Source organism: Polypterus senegalus, chromosome 7 (assembly GCF_016835505.1).
Source record: "Polypterus senegalus isolate Bchr_013 chromosome 7, ASM1683550v1, whole genome shotgun sequence".
Lineage (NCBI taxonomy): Eukaryota > Metazoa > Chordata > Cladistia > Polypteriformes > Polypteridae > Polypterus > Polypterus senegalus.
The window spans coordinates 326,231-344,701 of NC_053160.1; the positions used below are offsets into that span (position 1 = coordinate 326,231).

The 18,471-nt window shown below is 46.7% G+C and overlaps 1 protein-coding gene across 2 annotated transcripts in view; it reads right to left on the bottom strand.

The window, feature by feature from the left end:
- LOC120532256 (tudor domain-containing protein 7B-like) overlaps positions 1 to 18,471 on the bottom strand; it is a 65,354-nt gene that overhangs the window by 13,092 nt on the left and 33,791 nt on the right. For both annotated transcript variants that reach the window (XM_039758114.1, XM_039758115.1), the window contains exons 7-12: positions 17,939 to 18,438; positions 7,851 to 8,034; positions 7,645 to 7,756; positions 6,252 to 6,454; positions 2,922 to 3,056; positions 2,671 to 2,754 (exon numbers count right to left, since the gene is read on the bottom strand). In XM_039758114.1, coding sequence (XP_039614048.1) covers positions 2,671 to 2,754; positions 2,922 to 3,056; positions 6,252 to 6,454; positions 7,645 to 7,756; positions 7,851 to 8,034; positions 17,939 to 18,438 — 1,218 coding nt within the window. The remainder of the gene's footprint in view (positions 1 to 2,670; positions 2,755 to 2,921; positions 3,057 to 6,251; positions 6,455 to 7,644; positions 7,757 to 7,850; positions 8,035 to 17,938; positions 18,439 to 18,471) is intronic.

Consider the following 18,471-nt stretch of genomic DNA (forward strand, 5'->3'; position numbering starts at 1 on the left):
CAGACGTCACTTTTAATATTAAGCGAGCAGGGATGAGGGCAGTTGGTTTTGTTCTTACGGATTGTAAAAAGGTGTCCAGTGCTTGTTACTGGCGCGGTGCTTTTACAAAAATTTGATCTCAGATTAAACCCAACTTGATGTCATTAGCAGCTAAACACCGCCATGTCTTTTGATGGGTCAAACAAACTAACATTCAGTGGCCTTTGCAAGGAAGCATGAGGCTCTGTCCTGTGGCCCAGTGAGAAGGCTGGCAACTGGAGAGGCTGTGCTGCAGAGTTTAGCACATGGGAAAGGTGCTTGTTGTGATGGGAGATTTTGCATATAACTTGATAAATGTTTTGTCTGTCTATTTGTAATCTAGGCGAGGCAATGTCGTCATTTAGTGTTACTTTGGTGAGAGGCATTCGCGTTTGCTCCCGCCACTTTACGACAGGATTTGGGTTGTGTCTTTAACCAGTTTGAGGAGTGAGTAGTTCTTTGCTAAACACAGCCAGGTTAGCTTAATACATCGTCTTTGGGTTTCAGAAGATAAGATGTTCTATTTCACCCATTGGTCTGAGATACGGTGGTTTGGAATTGGCTTGTCTCAGAGGCCTTTAAGTACCAGGACATCCTATTGGCTGTAGGGAGCTGGACAGAAAACCCATAAATCTGTTTACTCAACCACATTCTCTCTCCCTCTCTCTAACCAACAGATGAAGCAGCATCTCTCTTGCTAACCTGTGATGATGAAGAAGCATCTTTCTTACTGATCTGATGAAGACAATCACCCCATGAACAATGAAGAGCACAGCTTCAGCCATTTTGAACAGACATGTAGCTGAAAGCTGAGCACCAACGATGCCTTAACTAGACATTAAGTAACTGCAAGTCTGTGTGCCACCTGAGTCACACATCACCATTTAATCAGGTTGTATGGTTGCCAATATTCAAATGTAGTTTGCATTTTGTTATTATTTATAAATATTATCAGTAATACAGTAATCCCTCCTCAATCGTGGGGGTTGCATTCCAAAACGCGATAGGTGAAAATCCGCGAAGTAGAAACCATATGTTTGTTTGTTATTTTTATAGATTTTAAACCCTTATAAACTCTCCCACACCGTTTATAAATATTCCCCGCAGAGTTATATAGCATAATCCCTTTGTATTCTCTTAGTTATTAAGATTCATTGAAATTATGTATATAAACAAACTGTTTATATACAGTAAAACCTAAATATTATTTTAAAGATATCGAGTGTCTCCGATATCACAGATGTTACAGCCATTACGATAGACAGGCCACCAGCAATAAATACATACAATGCAACAAAAATAGTAAATGTGTGTGTGTACAGTGACACTAAACGTACGTACATGTACTAAGTACTGTAAGTAGAAAATTAACTATAGTTACTCACCAACAATGACACGATGACTTGTCCGATAACAATGAGTTTTATTTTACTGCACAACAAAGGAGAGCGTTACAGTTCTTAAAGGAGCCTCTTCAGGCGACTGTGAAGCACCGCCATTGTTCTTCTTCAATCCAAATCTCTAAAGCAGATTCCATCCAGACTACCACCTTATTACATCCACTTACAACTCGTTTTGCACCCTGGTTAAAAGGACACTGCGGCCGTAGATCTTATATTCCTTTCCTACTTTAAATAAAAAGAATCGTAGCCATCAACAAATCCAAAACGTTTACCTTTTCGGCAATCGTTAACATCTTCCGTTTGCGCTTGGGCACGGCCCCTGAAGCAGTAGCAGATCGTTTTGGAGCCATAATGAAGGGCTTGACTATACACAAAGATAAACACAAAAGAGCACAACTCTTTACACAGCAAACACGTTGATGCTGAATGAGCGAGACGAGACTTCCTGGTTAACACTGCATTCAGCACACAGGAACTTAACTGTGCTCTGATTGGTTAGCTTCTCAGTCATCCGCCAATAGCGTCCCTTGTATGAAATCAACTGGGCAAACCAACTGAGGAAGCGGGTACAGGAAGTAAAAAGACACATTGTCCGCAGAACCCGCGAAGCAGCGAAAAATGTGTTATACATTTAGTTATGCTTTCATATAAAATCCGCGATAGAGCGAAACCGCGAAAGTCAAAGCGCGATATAGCGAGGGGTTACTGTACATTATGTAACTGAACTCCTGCTTGTTTTTTACTACCTCTAATTGCCTGAGGTTAGAGATGTAGAAGGGAAGGCGGGGAGAGAAGTTATAAACAGTGGGAAGTCTGAGATTAGACATTCTAAGGCTACATAATAATACAATAGGGGAATATATATACTCTACCAAGATAAAACTGCTATATAATTATGAACAAATGTTGCAATTTAACCAGAGATGGATTATTTCAGCCAGAAAAACCCAAGCACTTGAATCTGGAAGTTAACTTGGACACTAGCACTATGTTGCACATGCGGCTACTGGAACTGAGCGAGAAGCAGAGACACATGCAGGCTCAAAGATAAACAGACATGCGTGACTACAAACTCCTGCCCAGTAACCCAGTTAAGAGTTTACATGGCCACATGACTGGTAGGTTTCTCCCTGAACGACCGAGTTATCACGTGTCCCCCGAGACCAATAGCCTGAATAAGGGCGCTCAGGACATTTTGACCTACTAAGATACTAAGGCACACGTCAATGCACTCCATAAGGCTGCTTACCTCAACCCGTGACCACATCCCTTTGGATTGCACCAGGCAGAGTTTTCCACAAAATGGCAGGGACACCAAAAAGTCTGACATGACCTGGAACAAAAGCAACAAGAACAATAAATATTGGAGTTTTTTGGTGTCCCTCGATTTAAGCAGACAGGTGATCACTGGCTTTCCACTTGGATAGAAAGGCGCTGCACAAACCAGGGCCACAGCACCCAAATAAAGCCATCGCTATTCTGTGCCAGCCAGGAACTTACCTTTGAGTGAAAATAACTTTCAATTTTTTCCAAGGTCTCTGTAAGTCTCTGCTGCCCCTTTGATGGAAACTGACAATGGAGAGTCCCATCGGAGGAGACATGAGTCACGACAACACCAGAGTAGAGGCAGTCAACCTAAAGAAACACAAACCGACTCAGTCACTGCTCCCAAAACTTACTGAACGACACCGAGAATCGAGCCATCTGCCAAAGTGTTTCACCCACGGTGTCCATAACACGTTAGTCAGAGCATCCAAGGCCCCTTTTACATCCAACATTTGCTCCATTAACTTGTCGTCTTCATCCTAAAACCCACGGAGTGGATCATGCAGACCATAATCTTAGGAAGTCAGACGGTCAGCAAATTTAAATGCAAATGCGACTTCTGCATGATTTGTGTGAAAATGTGCAACATAAATAAAATGTTTTATGCGACTACAACAATTGGCAGAAAAACCAAAGGGGTCTCATATGCCAGCCTTTGGCAAAGGTGGTAAGCCAGGACTGACAGCGATTTCACTTTTAATAAGCTGCACGAGTGTCAGGTGTGGGTTGTGTGAAGCGGAGCTGCAATCCTTCGAGTCCGTGAGGTGTGTGTGTGTGTGTGTGACGCTCAGACACTCCCGTTACCGATGGTGCTTCACGGTGTCCGTTCCTTCTCGCTTGCTTGTGCTGGGCCACTACAGGCAGTCGTCTTGGAGGTTCTTGAACTGTGGGGCACTGAACCATGCTGATAAGGGTCCGGGACCACCCAGAGGCTCTACGCCTGCCTCCAGAGTGCTCTGCCAGAGTGTGTATGTGTGTGTGTAGGGTTTGGAGTCCTTTAAGTGCCAGGTGTCACAGTAACTCAGCTAATTCACTCGGATTTGTCGAGAGCGATATGGCACTGCCAGGGATAAAACACGGCCCAAAATGCAAAGGACAAAAGAACTGCCTTGGAAGTGACGCTGCAGGTGTTCAAGTTCTGCTCTGCTGGATCACTGCTTCACTTAGAACGTAACGTTTGGAGGACACGATTAGCACCACTAGAAACGTCTCCTGGGCACTAAGGCAGATATGACTTGCATACGTGCACACATCGACTCCGAGTCCATTTATGTAGCCACTGGGCGCCTCTGCCCAGCAGTGTGTTGGCACAGGGCCTTAGTCACACTTCCGCTGTAATCAGTCAGCAATTCCAGTTGCGCACAGCACAGCCATCATTGCCTACATTTTTACTGACTTTGCTAATAAGATCTCTAACTTGACAATCCGCAAGGCGAGTGTGTCACATGTAGGTCTGTCTCAGCGCTCACACGCCAGCTCAGCTAGTCTACAATGTTCACCTGTCACAAGACAACGTTCACCTGTTAGGGGGATTCAGACCAAGGGCCCCCACAGAAAGGCACCAGCAGTGAACTCGGGAGCTGCTTCTTTCTGTTAACGTGTCAAATGTTTAAACATGGCAAGTCTTCCTGCAGTCTGGCCCTAATCTCACCTGCCGAGGAATATCTGAATCTTATGTTTTAGGCCATATGCCCTTCTGACTCTTGGGCACATGCATACACCTTCATCACATGCAAACAGAAGCTAGTAAAAGGAGACAAAAAGCAAAACCCAAGAATCATGGGAAACTGAATTAGAAAGGCAGGAATTGAGGCGCATCAAGTGTGGGCACCAAGATGTAATTGTGACATGGCTTTCACGGCCTCGTTTTAGGTTAATTCTGATATTCTGTATATGCATTTAATCATCGTCGTTGTCTTCATCCATGGTGGCTCCTAAATCCCTTCTGTTACCACCGCTCAAAGCACCACACAGTCCCTACATTGAAGGTCCACATGACCATCACCATCATCAAGTTCTTCCACGTGAAGCCTGAAAACCACGAGGACTGATTGAGATCATCTATGTTAGGCAGAATGCCCAGTGGGCGCAGAGTGGTCTCAGAGCCCCTGCAGATTTGTTTTTCTTCTGTCCCGCTGGCCATCGGACCTTACTGTTATTCTGTCAGTGTTGCCCAATTTCATTTTTATATTCTGTCTTTTTTCACCCTGTAAAGCACTTTGAGGTCCATTTGTATGAAGATGTGCTCTATGGTGGTAGTTGCAATCCTCAGTTGCCCATCGATATCTGTGTGCTGCCGTTTCACTTTCAATGCCAGTACGTACGTGGCTCTTCCTCGGTGCCATTCGTTTTCCTTGTACATTTTGCTGAAGCTTCTCCTAATTTAGCCTTTTGACCTTCAGAGGGTTCATTTTCTCGTCTTTATACCGAGACATCTGTCAAGAGCGTTTAGACATTTGGTCAGAGTGCTAAATGTAAAGCTCTTCGCCTTCAGTACTTGGGTGTTGCAGCGTGGTGGTCGTTATGCACGTAGTGCCAAGTAAAATGACCCCTTTTATTGGATAACTAAAAAGATTACAATATGCAAGTTTGAGGCAACTCGGCCCCTTCAGGCGAGATGGAAGCTCTTTGCCTTGAATTTCAGACAAATGCTTTGACCTGCAATCAGGCGCTCTTTATAGTTGCCATTTCTTCTGTCAACTTCAGGCCACTCATAACGTCGCCCCTCCATATCCGTCGGACCTCCTCCATGTTGCCTTTCCCTCCCGCACCCTTAGATCCTCTTCCTCCACCCACCTGACTGTCCCCTCCGTCCGTCTTACCACCATGGAGAGAAGATTCAGTTACCATCTGAGCTTAGAAATATCAAATCCTTCGTACTTTTCAAATCTAAACTTAACCTCGTTTGTTAAGGACGGCTTTCTCTCCGACTACAACTGCTCGGTCCGATTTTAAATTCTGCATTTTAGTTTGGTTTAGAAAGCTTGTTTGGTGTCCTTGAGTGTTCAAAACAGTGCCTACAAATAAATAAAATGTATCATCATCATCATCATCAGACAGACAAATCTTATTGTATTAAACAGATGCTGTAAGTGAAAGAGCCAAGTGGGCAAACCATCTGCCCAGAGGTTCAAGTGGTCTCTTGGGGCAATTTTTTTTAGAAAAACATTTATGTATTGTGTGGCCATAAGCAAGTCACGTGACCCACCTGTGCTACAAATGGGGAAAAGTAAAACCTAACCCATTACATCCTAAATGCTGCAAGTCACCCTGGATAAAGGAGTCGGCCAAATGTGTAAAGGCTTCCCATTCACTGCATTCTCTCTACAGGACAATTCAGTCATTGGCTGCGCCCACCACCACCTCCTCTTACCATTCACTACACCTCACTTGTGTTCAGAGCCCCCCGCCTCACCCACCTCTACCCACTTCAGTGCGCACACACACACACACACACACACACACGTGTCAGATTCAAGAGCGTCTTTGGTAAAGACAGAGTACCTTGAGAGGGAGCTCCAGGGATTTGTCCACCACAGCCTTCAGACACATGGCGTTGATGTTAATGTCATCATCCTGAGACGTGTCGTACAGAACAACTAGAGGCACTTTACTCCGCTCGAGTATTTCGGCCAGTAAAATTTTGCCACAGGCGATGGCGTCAAATCTCTCCAGCACAGCGGGCTCCTTACAGAAACTCTCCAGGCCTGTGAATTCCGAGAGAGGACATCAAATGACAACAAGCAGGAGAGACAGCCACTAGTCACTGGCCCACTTTTGTCCACACTGACAAAACGTGAAACCGGCCTTCACTTTCCATCGACCTTCGTGTTTTCAAATCATTTTATAAATGGGTTGCCAAATCTTAAGTTGATGTTAATGCTAAACATTCCTTAGTTTTGAACTTGAATGTAAATCACCACAGAATTGAGGATTCAGTTCTACAAAACGAGACGCTGATCATCTTAACCTCGTGTGCCAGCAGAAGTGCCCTTGGACTGAAGTTAGACAGCTGGAAAGAAACAAGAACGGCCAGTCAGACAGACAGACGGACATCAAGGGCATACCTGCAGTATTAGGACTGCCACCTTAACGTAGACGTTTAAGCAGAATATCAAGTTTTTCTATTTGTGTGTGAATTGTTTTCTTTCAATCTCCCTAAAATCTTTGATGACGACGACACTCGGACGGACAGTCGAGTTGATTTTTTTGCACGACGAGCCACACTAGTGCCAGAATGCCAGTCTGTCGGGTAGCTGCACCTGAACGGTTGTGAACCATTTGGAAACCCTCGTCAAATGCAGCTACGATAATCAAATGTTTGCTGTGCACACTGAAATCAAAAGTGTAAATTGTGCTTATGAGGCGCTCATCGCTGAAAACCAAAAACAGATAACGTAGATTTACAATGAGAGACACAAATGAGCGAGCGTCAGGCTGTCAAAGACCAGCAAGATGCAGGCCGGGGGTCCTTACTAAAGATTCAATACAGAGTCCCCTTAGGGAGAGCGGGGACTGCGAGGTTACACAGGGAATCGCTAGAAGAGCCGAACTCCGCGCCTGATCTCAGGACGGCTGCAGCACACACACATCAGCGTTTGGTTTAGTTTTTGATTAACGCACGTTTTTCACTTACTGCCAAGTGAGACTCGCCGTTTTCAAATTTACACCCATTAATACATTTTAGGTGGACAGGAGGACAATAAATTGAGCGTTTACAAAATGTATGCCCATTAGCGGGACTACCGTAGGTATCAGATTCACATTTGCTGCCTCATCACACTTCATTTAACGAAAGTGCCTTGTAGACGCTGTGGCCTTTTCAAGAGCGCAATATGGCAGCCATAACGACATTAGACAACACAAACGCCAAACCAGAAGATGTGGAGCGCCATACCTGCAAGTCGGCACTTCGCAGCTTGAAAGGGTAAGGCACAAAAAAGTTCCTCGAGCTCCAATAGTCTGCTTCTGGGCACAATCTCAAAAAAGCCATGATCCACGTAGAAGACCTAGGAAAGACCAACGTGGTCACTGCACCGCACCACACCGCGGACCCCCAACTGGCCCAGTGACTCCCAACAGAAACACCTGAAGTGGCCTCACCTTAACCTTTCCACCCTTCACTTCACAGACTTGAGCTCGCAGGATCTCATCGTCTTCAGTCTGAGCGGCCACCAGCTGACCAGCATGTGGACTGCGCACAGCTGGACGCTCCTTGACGCGGTAGAACACTTTCATCTCGTCCTCCATGGTCTCCTGGGCTTGAGAGTAGCCTTTGCCAATGTACCTGCAATATTCAATCAATCAATCAAGTTAGCAGCAGTCTGGCAGCACAGCTGGCACCCTGGATGGCCGTCATGTGTGAACTAAATTCTTACAAACCGTTATTTCGATCACTTTGAAGACTCTTTACGAAGGGTTTGTTTATGGAAAGGACTCCATTGTTAAAAGCTCGCAGGGGATCAGGAGTCCCTGGAGGAGTTGGGGGTCACAGAAATACAGCAAGAAACAAAGATTATTAACTCACAATACTGAGCTAAGAAGTCTGCAGTTTGAAACTGAATATCAAGAACACACCATGGAGTGCATTTATACAAAGCAGCCCTTTGTGCACTCGTGCCACAGACAGTCGCTGGTCGTATGCCAATGCTCGTTTAGACAAGCCAGATACATTTTGGAACAAAGTGCTTTGGACTGATGAGACAGAAGTGAGTTGTGGTGATAACAAAAAGCACTTTGCATGGTGGAAGACCACCAGCAGCTACCTCCTGTCAAATGTGGTGGAGGTCCCATCATGCTGTGGGGCTGTGTGGCCAGTTCAGGGACTGGGGCCCTCATTAAAGTCGAGGATCACATGAATTCAACCCAACATCAACAAATTCTTCAGGATAATGTTCAACCATCGGTCACAAAGCTGAAGTTACTTAAGCAGGGTTGGATATTCCAACAGGACAAGGACCCAAAACACAAAGGCATTCATGCAGAGGGAGAAGTCCAACGTTCTGTAATGGCCGTCACAGTCCCTGACTTGAATATCATCGACAATCTATGGGGTGACTTGAAGCAGGCCGGCCATCAAATTCAACTGAACTGGAGAGATTTTGTATGAAGAATTGGACAGAAATGCTAACATCAGAGTCCAGACGCTCATCACAGGCTACAGGAGGACAGCGTCTGGAGGGTCAAAGGGGGCTCAACTAAGTATTGACGTCATATCTCTGTTGGGGGGGGGGTCCACCTGTCTAATTTTGTTATGATGCATATTGCATATTTTCCGTTAATCCAATAAACTTCATGTCACTGCTGAAATCCGACTGTGTCCATAAAGCATGTCGTGTATTAAAAAGTTGCTACTTTGAAAGCTCAGCCAATGAGAATCAAATCCAAAGAATGAAGAGGGGCTCCCGGACTTCTTCCTATGACTGCAAATAAATAAACGTGTGAAGTAAATGACATCATCCCCTCTTCACAGCTCTAACCCGAGCCCCCAATGATTACCGTAGTGGTGCTGGCCGCTGTGTAACCCCGGCACTGCGTTTCAACTTGGATATCAAATGAAAACTCAAGTGGCACTTCATTAATGTGACCCAACCCAGCAAGTGACACGTGACAGACACCCAGTGCTGCTAGAAAGGCAGATCATCACTTAAAGTGACGAATAGCAGACGTTAAAAAGACAAACTTCAAATTGACAGAACAGTACAATAATGAGGGAGATGAGCGAGTGTGCCAGGCACACACACACACACACACACACACACACGCCTTCAGACAGCATAGGACACGACTGGCGAACATGCAAAGGCTCAAGGAATGAAACCACTAAGGGGTCTGAGTTTGTGTTTGACCTGAAGGGAGTTTTTGGAATATGTGATGAGCTGGTGGTCCTTAGGGCGCAGTTAGTGACATGAGGGGTCCACAGGTCTGCCACAGATGGAACGGCACAGCCAATTCTCTTCTCCGCAGACCCCACAACGCGCTGGAATTTAGATGTAGAGAGTGTGCTGAAGCCAATCAGACCTGGAGGGTGGGCTTACAGAGGGTGGGCTTGTAAAACTGAACTAGGATTGACTGGCAAATGGAGTTTTAGTTGGTGTAAGAAATACAAATCACCGCTGTGCCTTCCTAGTGATGGCCGTGGTCTTCAGTTGTGCCCATAAACACGGAGTCCCCCATAGTGACTGCAGAATCCTTCACTTCTAGTGTGTAAGGTTGTCACGGACCACTTCCACCTACTTGGGGGCACTGAGCACCAGGTTGTTAGAAACACACGAGGATACACAACGAGACCCCCGTTTTCTAGAAGGTGTTTCACTGGCAGTGGCAATTAGACCAATAATAACGGGGTCGTCAACAAACAACGATTCTTTACTGAAGGATCAGTGGACCTGCAGACTTTGGGGTACAAGGAGGAAAGTAGTGGGGGAGTCCACGGCCTTGAGGGTCTCCTGCACCAATGCAGAGATCGGAGAGGTGGGAGTCCATATGAACATATCAAGTCTGCTTTAGTAGAAAACTGTAAATCCAGTCAGAGGGAAGGATTCCCATCAGCTCAGCGACAATGGTGTTAAAAGCTGGACTGACGTCTCCAAAGCGCATTCTGGCACAAGTTCTTTTACAGTCCAGGGGCTCCAACACAAAGTGAAGGTCCACGGTGATGGCGTCGTCCACAGATCTGTGTGCTCGATGTGCAAAGTGAAGAGGGCCGAGATCAGCAGCAGTAAGACTTCAGATGGGTAACAACAAGTCGTTCAAATGTCATTAGAAGTGATGGAGGAGCGACAGGCCTGTGATCTCCGAGGCAGCTCATCTCCTCACCTTTGGGTACAGGGACACCACCACAAGATTTAAACAATCAGGTAGAGAGACGAGTTCAAGATGTCCGAGGAGAGGAGTGAGCTGAATTGTGGCAGGTGAGACAGTCAGGGCCGGCTGACAACTTGCAGACATCACGTAGCTTAGAAGAAAAGACGACACAGAGAGAGACTTCAGTGAAGAGGCTGCCGGTCAAACCACCTCAGAGCTCAAGGAGCAGAGGGCATCAAAGGCCTTGGCACCTTATTGTTCAAATCTGCCACTGCCAGGGAGGGACGAGTCGGAGGTTTTGTAATTACTAACAGACTGAAGGCTCCTCCACACACAGAGGAGAAAATGTCAGCTCCACACCACAGCGTCTCCATTGCTGCGTATCGGACTGCACTGTTTAGCCAATTCCTGCCCAGTCTGTAGACGTCCTCATCACCAGTTTTAGGGGCTTTTCTTTACCTGATGGAGATTCCTTAGATCTTCGGTGAGCCACGGCTTTCCATTGTTTTGCTGGGATTGCAAACCTCTCCAAAAAACCCATCCTGCTCCGCCGACGGACTGAGGAGATCGTTCCTCCTCCCTCACACTATGCGACTCTTCAGTTATTCAAAGTGATTGTCCGTTTTCACCTGCATTGTTCTCTCGTTTTAATTGAATATTGTTTTTTGTATCAGTATGCTGCTGCCTGATTATGTGAATTTCCCCTTGGGATTAATAAAGTATCATCTCTCTCTCTCGCTCTCAAGAGAAGCCGACCCAAGATGCCACGAATGTTTTCAATCGTCCCAGTCTGTCCAGTCCAGACAGTCTTGTAATGCTTCACTGACTGCACCGATTTCTTTACTGGTTTATTAGATTTAGCCTTTGGTTAGAAGTGGGTAGTAACTGCAGCAGGACATTGTCAGAATCACCCAGTGGCACGCGAGGTGAAGCCTGGTATGCCTCCTTCATGGCACAGTAGCAGTCATCCAAAGTCTTCCTGTCCCTGGTGGGGTATTTAATCAGCGGTTTGTATCTGGGAAGCTCCAGGGCGAGGTTGGCATTATTAAAGTGGCTCATCACCATCATCGGGGACTTTCCAGGACTGCTCTCCAAGCCAGTGATGAAATCTGCCAGCTGCTGCTGCACTTCAAGTTCGTGCCTCGCAGGAAAATTCTCGGCATGAACAAAATGACTTGCAGTTAATAGCAAAGAGTCCCAGATTGCTGAAGCAGTGCTTGGACATCATGGCGACATCAGGACACCACGGTCACCAATGTAGGACTCCACCGCCTTCTGACTTGTTGCAATGATCAGCATCTCCACCTGCTCTGTAAAGCAGAAACCCCAGCAGGTCTCCAGTGGAGTCGGGAACTGACGCAGTAAGCCAGGTGTCCACAAAGCAGACCGCCGAAGAGACAGAAGAATCCTTACCACGTGTGAGAAGAGGACGACGTGCATCCAACACTGAAGAAACTACACCAGACCCCCCCTGCCCGCTCCAGGAGCGACTTACTGGACGGCAGTCAATCTGTGGTCAGAGGGGTCATAAGCAAGTGTCCTCGACTGGCCGTGAATACATGAAGTCCAATCGCAGACGATTTCATGGCAAGAACTCCTCAATGCTACGAAAGGCAAGCAGACACAGGCACAGCTACCAAACCACCGTGGGCACCCCGAGTGGCACCATCACTGCACAAGTATCTGGATGATTTCGTAACAGAAGTATGGCATTAGGTTACTCCTCACTTTAAAGTTACAACTCTAAGGCACGTTACCTCACTGCTCCAGAGACTCGGTTACTAAACCGCACTGCACATAAATGGCCTTATCTCCGAAATCAAGGCAGTGGATGCCAGCCAGGAGAAGGAATCGTACGACTGCTGAGGCCTTTGATCTTGGCGGACCCCTCTACCTGGAGCAATCGACGAATACAACAAACGACAAGCGTGGACTACAAACTCTAAGCGTCACCTGGTTAAGGGTTTACACGTGGAGACGTCTGTTAACTCCGTTTCTCGATCCACAGCGAGGGCTTCCAAGGAATTTCTGAAAGCGGATTTCTGTGAATAACTGGGTCATTAAAAAGTGCATGGAATTAATGAATTAGCCGACAATTAGGAGACCGGGACCCTCCATAAACAAATCCTTCAACTCTGACCTCTAAACGGTATCTTTAGAATGCCTGCTACAGGTGATGGATTTGTAATCGATATTTACCGATTTCATTGCGGTGGGCTGGCGCCCTGCGAGGGGTCCATTTCCTGCCTTGCACCCTGTGTTGGCTGGGATTGGCTCCAGCAGACCCCCGTGACCCCGTGGTAGGATATAGCAGGTTGATAATGGATGCAGATCATTCTTAGGGTCTGAACAAATAAAAAACCTCACACTTTCACTTCCAAAAAGTATTTCTATTAGCTGGGGTCATGAAAATTAGGACAGACAGACAGACAGACGCAGGCCTGCAAAAGCAAACAAGCCAGAGGTTCGGAGATTCTTCACGGAATTTGTTAAACACATGGGAAAGGCCGGTGTTCAGGTGGCATGCCTGCTTACTGAAGATTAGCAGCAGAAGACACAAGATGACCACCCAGACAAGATGGACAAAACACAAGGGGTGGGTGGGGGGGGTGTAAGAAACAAAACCATCCAAAATAACTAAGAACTGTACGGACCCAGACTTCGATTCATAGTCATCATCGGAGGTATCCTCACTAGCAGGGTGTACCGTGTTGGCCATTATGGGATGTGGTGAGAAGTTAAGCAAAGTGACCCCTTCGAATCGCTAACTAGAAAGACTAGACACTGCCAACTTTGGAGGTGGTAAGGGGGTACCCTTCAAATCTTAAGGATATTTTATTTTAGCTGCCACTGCGTTTTTATTAATTCTACTTTGTACTAATCGTGATTTTAGATCGATTGACTGATGTGGGGTATAAAGTGCACCTCAAGTGGGTGACTGCCATATTGCACAGGGTGAGGGTGATCACCTCCAAAAGAAAGTAGCAGAGCAGTCAGGGCGCACAGCTCTGGGGTCTCATTTTATAAAAAACTTCCCAAACCAAAAACAGCTGGCACACGTACATTTCAAAGCAACCGCCTGCGTAAGCAAACATACCACAAACTCCATCCATGGACCATGCCAGTCACCCTCGCACATACACAAGGCTGCAGAACTTCACCAGCTGGCACAGCAGCCTTCCACCCGACGCACGGAGACCCACAGCCTGCAATCAAGACTACCTGGCGGGGGTCCGTAACTGACTAGCGTCCTAAGATTGCATTCTGGGAGTCAAGAAAACACGAAAGGCACCTTTATCTGGAGGCACATGGAATGGCAGGACTGGCGATACAATGAGCAGAGCTCGACACGGCCGAGAATATTCTTGAAGTTTGCAAAGACGCATTAATGTCCTGTGTATCCGCACCCAAACCACGCAGAACTGGATAGGAAAGTGTCAGCCAAACGTCGCTCCAACCTACTTGCTGTCAGCCAGGTCCCCGAGAAGTGACAACAAACCGACAAACCGTCAAGTGCAAAGCAGCAGCACGGACCGAGCGACCCTCTTAAAAGCCTGCTCTTCTCACCCAGCACTACGGAGGAGCCGTCCTTGAGTTGGCTTGGCTGCATTTCCCAGTTCCTCTGAAGTGTCGTGTGTGTCGGTCAGACGCGCAGTAAATAAACCGGCTCTCCCGGTCAGGTTCTCGCTTGTAAATCCGAGCGACTGTATGGAAAGCAGCGCGTGCACAACGAGGCTCAGCCCTTTGGTTTTATAGATCTGACCTCAAGTCAAGACAGCCATTGGTCTGTTCACATGGCGCGCCGCTTTAACGCAGCAATACAAGACCTTCCACAGCGGGGCAGGTTTTCAACACGTGGAATGTTAATTTATCAAGTTCAGCACTGGACAAGGTCATCTTCACGGTGATGGCACCAGACGAGACGTCACGTTGCTCAGGCACTTCAGGCAGGTGCACTCCGGCCCAGATATCGGACACGGGACACGTAGGGCCCTAGGACTGCTGCGATGTGGAACACAAGGACGGAGTCACAGAGTTAAACACAGACACGGATTTTGGATTTAAAAACCGAAATGTGCAGAATTGAGAGCCTGAAGGGGTGACGGTCACAAAGCCTCCTAATAAATTAAATGATCCAATACTCCGTAGCTCTCACTCAGATACCGTTTTCTAGTTTGTTTTTCAGTCAAACTCAATTCTTTGTAGAAATCCAGTCGTGCCTCGCCGTTTCTGCACACTTTTCCTGCACGTGCTCGTTGAAGACACGTGAATTAACTCGCTGCACGAGACAAAATGTCAAAGCGAACAGTCAGGTACCCCAACTCAGGGCTCTCTAACTTTTTTTGCCCCGAGAGCTACTTTTACAAAATGAAAATGGCCGAGAGCTCCTTGTGTGCTCCAACGTTTACTCTCATCGCTTATTTCAACCCAAAAAGCTGAATACGTTTGTTTTGCCTCAACATTTACAGAATCTTGGTGTCCACAACTGCCATTTTACATTAAAACAAATCAAAACCGAGTTCACCTTTTGTATGTCGGTGCATTTTCTGGGGTCTCACACTGCTGAATTAAAACAAACTCCACAGATAGGACTTTCATTTGTCATCTTGTCACATGTCACTGTATTCACAGGTCCAGTCGCACGTCTGATGCGTTTTTCAGTTCGTCACATGACTGGCACCGAGGTGTGTGCTGGAGTGGAGCCCCTCAGGTTCACTCTTATGGAGTCCTTTAAATGCCCGTCTTCACGACATTCACGTCAGACTCGGAGGTGTGGAGACCCAAACAGAGCAGACGTTCTCAGAGCTGCTTGGTGGAGATTCTTCTAAATGCCGTTGAGACTTTAATACATAATATAGAAAATCCAACGCGTCTGTATGTCTGTCTGTCCACTTTTCACGAAAGAACTACTTCAGATTTAGAAATCGGGATTTATTCCTATAATTTACTTGAACGTTCCTGTTGATTTTGCGACTTCTCTCATTTCGCTGTGCATCATATTTCGTTTGCGGTACCGAATGATTAGCGTGAATCTGAGAAACACCCAGCGGGCCGAGGAGAGGTGGACGGGCCTTCTTCAGGGCGCGTTCCTTAACTGCACTTGGCTAGAAAACGAGAACACAACTGAAGTCAACTTCGATATTTAAAATAAATTGTCACCGAGGTCTTGAGGAGTTGGAGTCCAGATATTCTCTTAAAAACGTGTCTGCCACATTGAAGTGAGACTGCACTTCAGATTGGGGTTGCGATTGTGTGTCAAATAGGATTTTTTGGAAAGATCGCCCACCTTCAAAATTTATGTAGGATTCATTAACCCTTCGGCGAGCTACTTGGAAAGGGGATGCGAGTTACCGGTAGCTCGTGAGCGACGCTGTTGGAGACCCCTGCCCCCCCTAGCAAACAAGCTTAACTGCACAATCGAGGGCACAACGATATCCTGGCAACTTCTACAACTCTGGACAACAACCTTTCTGCAAGTTTTGCCCGCATACCAGACTGGACAGGAAACGATACTTTGGCGAGTCAGACATACCGCTCAGAAAACTGCCGAAGATGCAGCCTTTCTTTACCAAGCATTGTAAACAAGGTGGCGCACTCCCGGAGACTGACTAGTCTTTGTCAACCTCATTCGCCCGCATCTTTGAACATCATATGGACGCCGTTTTTCAAAAGATTTGTGGCAGTAAAACGTATGTTGTAGTTGACAAAGCCACCGATGGGCGCGTCTCAAAACAATCGATAGATTAAACATCAGCTGTGTGGTCATTTTATGTATGCAGTTCTAATTGTACGTGAGATTCTATTTAACTGTCATCAGTAACGGAGTACTTCACCATAGAAAGATGTCATTAGTGAATGGCGCTGGCTAACGGGTTCCCTTTTAAAAACTTAGAAAGACGTTTTGTGATTTAATAAACATTTTGCACATTCGACTCTTCCAGCAGGCGTCTCCTCGGATGTAACGAGCCCTTAAAAGCGGGTCTCTGTGCGTTCAGTTCCCAGATTTAGCGTCTTGTAGATTAAATTAATTACAAAGCAAAACTACTTTAAGACGGGCAGCAGATGAAGCTACAGAAGCAATGATTCACGTTCTCAATCCGTAAACATTTAAGGGGTAATTTACATCACCACAACTGGACCAGGACTTTGTTCTCTTTATGGAGAGCCGTCGCTTTTCTGTCTTTTCACAGGCAGCAGCACTTCAGTCCCTCAACACCAACCAGCGGAGTCTGAATGCCATTTTCGCAGCATACGGCATCATGGGGGCTCTGGGCTCCTACCTGACGAATGGAACTGCAGAATAAGGTTGACTTGTGCTAGTGTGCCACTTCACTTAAAGGAATACGAGGTGCCACCTCATTAGGGTTTGGCTGGTTGTAGCCGTTACTACTTACAGGAAAAAAACACAAATCGGAATCAAGGAAATAAATAAAAGGGACTCCCTAGACACGTGGAGGCTGAAGTAGTCGGCCATTTTAGGTGGTGTAATAAAAATCAATTTCTGAACTTTAAATAACGGCTTTTTAAAAGGCTGGACTAGCACCCGTGTCTTGTGACGCTCACATGTAATGGCAGAGTTGTGTACGGAGGTGCAACTGAAGGCACATGGAGCTTCACCTCATTAACTTTAAATCAAACTGCATCTGAAAACTGCTGAACAGGAGCCATTTTCATTTGTTTGACAGGATGGCATTAAGAGGGTAGTGTGGAGTTCAAGTTGCCCCCCAAATCATTTTGTTGACTTGACCACAACAGCAAAATAAAGGCTGGAAGAAAACAAGGAGTGGATTAGCTGTGTGTCACGTGCTACGCCCCAAAAGAACTGGTGACTAATGAACAGGAGGCCTGTGGCCATTGTGGCCCTTCTGGACCAGCGCGGCACAACCGGCTACTACTGCAGCGACAGGCCTGGACGAGCGAGTTGAATTAAGACCCGCCATGACCATCGCCGCACTCACTCATTGGTCAAGAGCACCATCTTGAACTCGCCACCTCGAATTCGGCTCCAGTGCACCACTTTGACTTTCGGAAAGTAAAACGACGCGAGTGATTTAGATGTCGAGAGAATGCGACTAGATAACCGACGCGAGGATTCCGTCTAGACAAGCAACTCGAGATTCCCTACCCCGCCGGGACATTTTAAATGGCAGTTGTTGACCACTGGAATGCGAGCGACTCTCCCATTGAAGCCAGATGCATCAGAAACTCTTTATTTTCCATTAAAACACGAGATTAAAAATTGTCAGCCATCACTACGTATGCCACGGCGTATGCAGAAGACAAACATTTCAACTCTCTCAAAATAAAAAGCTGCAGAGCGGCTCGGAGATAAAGGAGGCCGCCTGCGTGCCGAGGTAGACTAGAGCGCCGTGTCCTGTGCTTACCGCAGAACGACCTCACTGGTGTTGCTGCCCTCCACCACCAGCACCGAGGGATACTCCTCCTTTGGCAGCTCCAGCTGGGGCACTGAGCCGTGGCCCACGTCGTCACAGTTCTGCGTCCTCCTCGGGGACACTTTGTTTTGGTTCTCGTCAGCAATCCTTGCATATAAAATGGCCTTCTTCTTATTGTCCGGGATTGGGTAGTCCACGGTACAAACGTCACTCAGCATGTCCAGATTATCCAAGATGTACTCTGGGAACTTCATTTTGTAAGCGTCCTGAAAGAGTTTAGGGAGGGCGGCAGCCCAAAGGCCACTGCTGTACCGGTCGAGGAGTTCAGCCAGTTTGCCTCTTATCTCAACTGGCACTTCTGGGAGTTGGATGTGCGCTGGGGAGGCTGACCTGGTGATCAGTGAAGACATTCGACCAGGGGCTGCAGAGCTTTGGACTTGCATGTGGGTCTGCACTGGGTAGAGAAGCTCAGAAGTGCCACTCTTTTCAATCTAGAAAAATAAAAGTGGGCACACAATTAGAAA